The sequence below is a fragment of the Haliotis cracherodii genome, unplaced genomic scaffold (genome assembly GCF_022045235.1).
Source record: "Haliotis cracherodii isolate W230 unplaced genomic scaffold, xgHalCrac1.p SCAF_5, whole genome shotgun sequence".
Taxonomy (NCBI): Eukaryota; Metazoa; Mollusca; class Gastropoda; order Lepetellida; family Haliotidae; genus Haliotis; species Haliotis cracherodii.
The window spans coordinates 38,165,876-38,171,875 of NW_027266308.1; the positions used below are offsets into that span (position 1 = coordinate 38,165,876).

The following is a 6,000-nucleotide window of genomic DNA, read 5'->3' on the forward strand; positions in this document are numbered from 1 at the left end:
TAACAGAATTGGGTAGTCAGGCTTGCTGAATTGGTTGATGCTTGTCATCGTATCCCAATTGCGTAGATAGATGCTCATGATGTCAGTCACCGGATTGTCCAGACTCGATTATTTACAGACTTCTGCCATATAGCTGGAATATTGCTGAGTGCGGCCGGCATTAAACAACAAACAAACAACAACAGCCAGCACATATGTTCTAGATATTCCACAATAACCAAGCAGTTCTTTCTGTGGTGTGCATGAATCCAATATCTAATGTTCCAGGCCCGACAGAGGACTTCAAAGCCAAGGATAACTACATGATCGGGATTGTACTTTTGGGCGTGCTACTGTCCATTGCTCTGATCGCCGTGCTGGTTCTGGTGCTGGTCATCCTACGGCGGCGCCACACTGGGATGTTCAAGATGACCGACAGTCCTGTCGTCACCAAGATCAGACCCAAGTCTACCAATCTGGAGCTCCAGGGAGTCAACCCCTTCTTGCTGGACTCCCCTAGCAAGCAGATCAACTGTGAGCGCAAACAGAAACTGGAGAAGCACCTTGCATCCTTGGGACCAGCTGTAATAGCCAACGAAAAGAGCAAACTGGACTTGTCACCCAATCACCAGTATCAGCTCATTAACACTAACCCAGACTTTGAGCCTAAGAAGGATCCACCACTTACAAATGGGAACTGTGTGTCTAACAAGACATTTGACCAGGCATAGAGTGTAAAAATGGAAGCATTTGGATTGGAAGAATTCAGATGGAAGAGAAATGGTCTGAGGTGATTTTTGGTGCAGATATGTTGGTGATTATCATCACCGTCATCGGATGGTGACGTGACTGCCGTCTTTGGTGCAGGGTGACATCCTTTGTGACAAAGCTGGATGGTGATGTGACTGCCGTCTTTGGTGCAGGGTGACATCCTTTGTGACAAAGCTGGGTTGTGATGACTCTAATTGACGATCCTTTTGTAGTTTGCTAAGCAAGCTACCAACCACATGGTCTGTGTGTTTGACTGCATAGCAGGCATTTTGTGTATATTAGCAACATGCACAGACCGGACAGTGGGTGCCACCTTGATCACTTTCTGAAAGCCGTTCTGTATATCCTCAGCATCCACCAAACAAACAGCCTTGCTTCAGGGATCAAAGTAAAGCTCTGCTTGAAAAGGCCACTGTTCACAACAAACAGAAAACCACAAGATCCACTATGTTTCTTGGGAGATCAGAAGATTCTCAAGTCAAGAAAACTGTTCAATGGTGAACACAAAACCAGATCATGAGCCCTGATTATGAAGGTCAATGTTCAAGGACAAACAGAAAACCCCCAAATCAGCCTTGATTCCTCCATTTGAAAACAGAAGCTTACCCAGACACAGGCATTGTAAATATTCAACATTCACCTGAACTATCAGCCTTGATTTTTGGAATAAGGCACAACTTATTTTTAATAATTGCCAATCAAGGTTTCTGTTCACTACAAAAGGAGGTTAAGTCCCCAGGTCTGCTTCATGGAATAATGAGTTCTCTAGCAAAGGTCACTGTTCACAATAAGCAGGAAACATGTCCCCATGAAGCAGGAAGGCCACTTCAGCAGCTTCGCTTGGATGGAGCCTTTAGAAGTACCTCTGAGAAGTATGCCTCATTATTTCAACACCTTTTCACCATGCAGTTTCTGTTTCCTGCTAAAATGCTACTACAGCTAGCAAGGCCTCTGAGAAGCAAGCTGGTTCTTGGTGGATGCTGGAATACGACGGATTGACTACATAGCTATGTACATGACTGATTTGGTGCAAAGAGAGAATGTGAGAGTGTGTGAGAATGAGACGATGAACATGTGAAGGCTGAGTGAGTGAGTGACTGTGACACATGATGGAGTAAAATACCAGCCACATTACAGCGGATCTGACTGCGTGCAATCAAACTTGGGAGAATATTATACTTTAAACATTTGCCATCATGTGAGGCAAATTTTAACCACCATATTAAGTCCATGACGTTTACATTATTGTTGTTGATTACTTACAAAACAAATCCTCTATTGTATGATCCTCTGTTGTATGGACCTCTGTTGTATGAGCCTCTGTTGTATGAGCCTCTGTTGTATGAGCCTCCATGTGGGTGGTGTTGATCGAGGTGCCGCAGGTGAGATGTGTGTGTGAGACCTCATTGAGGTCAGGTGACATCTATTCCTGTGACTCTGTTGCTGTTATTGTGAAATGTAATCACAAGATGTAAGGTTATTTGTGTAAGGTTATATTTATTACTCAGTGAGCATCTATGAGAACTGCTATAGGATGTCCACATCAAGTACTGGTGACCTCTGAACTTGCTAAGGTACACACCAGCGACACAGATATTTCCTAGATGGAAAAATAATTGATCAACCTTGAATTTTATTATAGTATTTTATTTTTCAACTTTGGCAGGAACTTTTGACATATATATATATAAATTTATTGTTATTTATTTTATGTTAAATGTATTGTTGCTGTTTCTTAATGATAATCAGCCAGGCATGACTGTCTTGGTTAGTGACAGTGATCTAAGGTGTTGCAAATCTCTGTATAGATTTGTCTCCCTTTGCCATCCCAGGATCCATAGACTTGATCCCAAATTCTTCCTGATTATGGTCCTTGGTCTTCAGCAACATACCTGTGCCCTTTAGTAAATAACCTGCATCACTTTTGGCCTTCTTCCAACATTAAACTGACATTCACTCTTATTACTGATGAATTGTTTAAAACAGAGATAAACCTCACTCTCTCACTCAAAAGTGTGACACCAGTGAATCAGAGCAAGTCCAGAGTTCTCAGTGTTATCTGTCCCGTCTAGTCCATGATGCTTCAGTGTCATTTCATCAATAGCCCATTGTTGTATTCTGCTTGTTCAATCATCCTCTACTGCTTGTGAGTCATCATGTACAAGATGTACATTATGTCCATGTATACTATATTGCTTGTTAAGTGGTTGCTTTGTTTGTAATAATGCCATTTATATCTTGATATATTATATTGTTTGTGTATGTGCTTCTGTTATTGGAACATCTGTGTAATACGTCTAGCCATTTATTGGATTTCTTCTTGGGAGTATTTACAAAAAATTGCTTATTGAAACACATACTAATTATTCAAGAATATTTGAATGAATTTTACCATTGTTTCATTGCTATGATAACATACATCATTAATGTTTTTCGAACTTGATGACATTTCGATAAGAATTAGTATTTGAAAGTAACACAAACATAAGAGTTGTAGCAACAGTAGAAATCCTCATTCTTGTGACAAGACACTCAAGATTAGCACAGGGTGTCTTTTGTACCTCCTCAGTGTGAAGAAAAATAGTGCCTCCATCGGGATAGGATACCAGGTACATAAAACACTGGGGATAAGTGGGACACATGCCTTCAGTGATAGTGTTGTCCACCAGTTCAGAGAATGTCCTTCTGTATGGACAATGTTGTCCTCCAGTTCAAAGAATGTCCTTCTGTATGGACAATGTTGTCCACCATTTCAGAGAATGTCCTTGTCTATGGACCATGTTGTTCACCAGTTCAGAGAATGTCCTTCTGTTTGGACAATGTTGTCCTTCAGTTTAGAGAATGTCCTTCTGTTTGGACAATGTTGTCCTCCAGTTCAGAGAATGTCCTTCTGTTTGGACAATGTTGTCCTTCAGTTTAGAGAATGTCCTTCTGTTTGGACAATGTTGTCCTCCAGTTCAGAGAATGTCCTTGTCTATGGACCATGTTATCCACCAGTTCAGAGAATGTCCATCTGTATTGACGATGTTGTCCACCAACAGACGTGAAGTTCTTTAGTATGGACGATGTTGTCCACCATCAGAGGTGCAGTCCGTCTGTATGACTGATGTTGTCCACCATCATAGGTGAAGTTCTACTGTGTGGACCATGTTGTCCACCAGTTCAGAGAATGTCCATCTGTATGAACGATGTTGTCCACCAACAGAGGTGAAGTTCTTCTGTGTGGGCAATGTTGTCCACCAGTTCAGAGTATGTTGATCACATCGTTACCTTTGTAAGAGACTGTGTAAGTCTCATCCAAGACAACTCTTTCCTCTGATGACAATATTTCCTTCCAGTTGCAGTGGTGTTAATGATGTTGTCTCCTAGAGAAATGATGTTGTCCACCAGTAGTGATGATGTTCCTTCATGGAGACAATGGCTGTCATTACAGTCACTGCCTGATGAGGATGTCCGAATGGGTATACAGTGGTCCTTCAGTAAGAAGACATTTCTTTCAGTGGAATTATGTTCATTAACTGAGGGGCCATTTTCTTCCAGCAGAGATGATGTTGTCCTGTGATGATGATGATGCGATGTAGGGGGATGTTGTCCTGCCAGCAGTGGTGATGTTACCGTGGTGATGACCTGGCAAGGAGATGCTGTCCTCAGTGTTTGTCAGCCTGTATGTCTGTAATTAGATGATCATGATGATGATGTTTGTTGTTTAACGCCGCACTCAGCAATATTCCAGCTATATGATGGCAGTCTGTAAATAGAGTCTGGACCAGACAATCCACTGATTGACATCATGAGCATCGATCCACATAATTGGGATACGATGACATACATCAGCCAAGTCAGTAAGCCTGACCACCTGATCCTGTTAGTCGCCTCTTACGACAAGCATAGTCGCCTTTTACGGCAAGCATGGGTTGCTGAAGACCTATTCTACCGCGGATCTTCATGGGTCTGTCTGTAATTTGATGTCATGTGAACCAAGCACAGATGTGATGAGACCTGTCCTGCCACGCCCACCTACTCCGGATGGGATGGAAGAACATGTGTGTTTAACTTGTGTGTTATGTGTGAACTTTCTATAGCTCTACACCAATGATACATGTCCTTCATTTTATATATACATACATATATCTATTGCTACTGGTCAAGTGATAGAATTAATTTATGTTTGGAAATTTCTGTATTCAGTAGAAAAGTTAAATAGAAGTTGTGTGTCTTTGAATGAGGAGTGATTATAGGGCAAGTTTAGCTACAACCAAATATTTAGTGCTAATCTGTATATGGTTTAGGTTTTTGTCAGTTGTCTGTCTCAAGCTTTGAATTAATTCAACTTCATCTTGATAAGCAAAAGCGCACTTGATCATTGCCTAAACTTTCTTTCTGTCTTCCAACTAACAAGAAAATATTATGGGTTTTCGAAATGAAATGAAATCTTAACTTTTAAACCTGGTCACTTTTGAAAATAACAACTGATAATTTAGCATAAACAATCTGAATTTTGAAAACTAGAATAAAATGAGGACTTTGCATAGGAAGACTACGGAGTGTTACAGGGTATGAGATTGCTGCCTCGGCAACGGCGGAGATGTTGTCAGATTGTTGTAAGTTGCGGTGTTGTTACGATGTTGCCAGAGACACCTGTGTGACTAACTAGGGCTGGATTTCTGCTGTCAAGCAGGACAAGGGAACAATGACAAGGTTATGGTGGCCATATTGGATTCCAAGTCGAATCCTTTGGGTATTGAATGCCAGTCAGGTTGTGATGTGGTCGATGACATTGATAGTTCATTATGAGCGGAGATCATTCCATAGTTTCCAAATGAGTTTAATGTATGTATGTGTGCTTCTATACCCCTGAATCTCAGCTTTTAGCATATCATTGCCTAGAATTGCCCTACTACATGCTTCCAGTGTAAACAAGAGTGAGTGTGCGAGCTACAATAGTGGTGATTCTGCCTGTGTAATGATAGCCTTATAGAAACAGGGTGTATACAGTTAATATGTACTTCCTCAATTTATCTGGCCTCCTTAAATAAGTGCATCCCTAATCATCGTCTCAATCAAAACACTGTCCCATGAGATAATAACAGCAAATGTGAATTTAGGCACATTTTACATTTACTAATTATGTTATGTGAGACATGATTGAATAAGCATCAATTTGATAAATATTTCATAAACAATGATTCAAAATTTCAAATCTGTTAGTTTGAAACGAAAGGATGCAATGGTAAATGCATTGAGACTAGA

At 40.8% G+C, this 6,000-nt stretch overlaps 1 protein-coding gene across 2 annotated transcripts in view; it reads left to right on the forward strand.

Moving 5' to 3' along the window:
• LOC139443078 (cysteine-rich motor neuron 1 protein-like) overlaps positions 1 to 5,794 on the forward strand; it is a 93,831-nt gene extending 88,037 nt beyond the window's left edge. For both annotated transcript variants that reach the window (XM_071224010.1, XM_071224011.1), the window contains exon 14: positions 268 to 5,794. In XM_071224010.1, coding sequence (XP_071080111.1) covers positions 268 to 710 — 443 coding nt within the window. In that variant the 3' untranslated portion in view covers positions 711 to 5,794. The remainder of the gene's footprint in view (positions 1 to 267) is intronic.
• Positions 5,795 to 6,000: the final 206 nt, after the last annotated feature.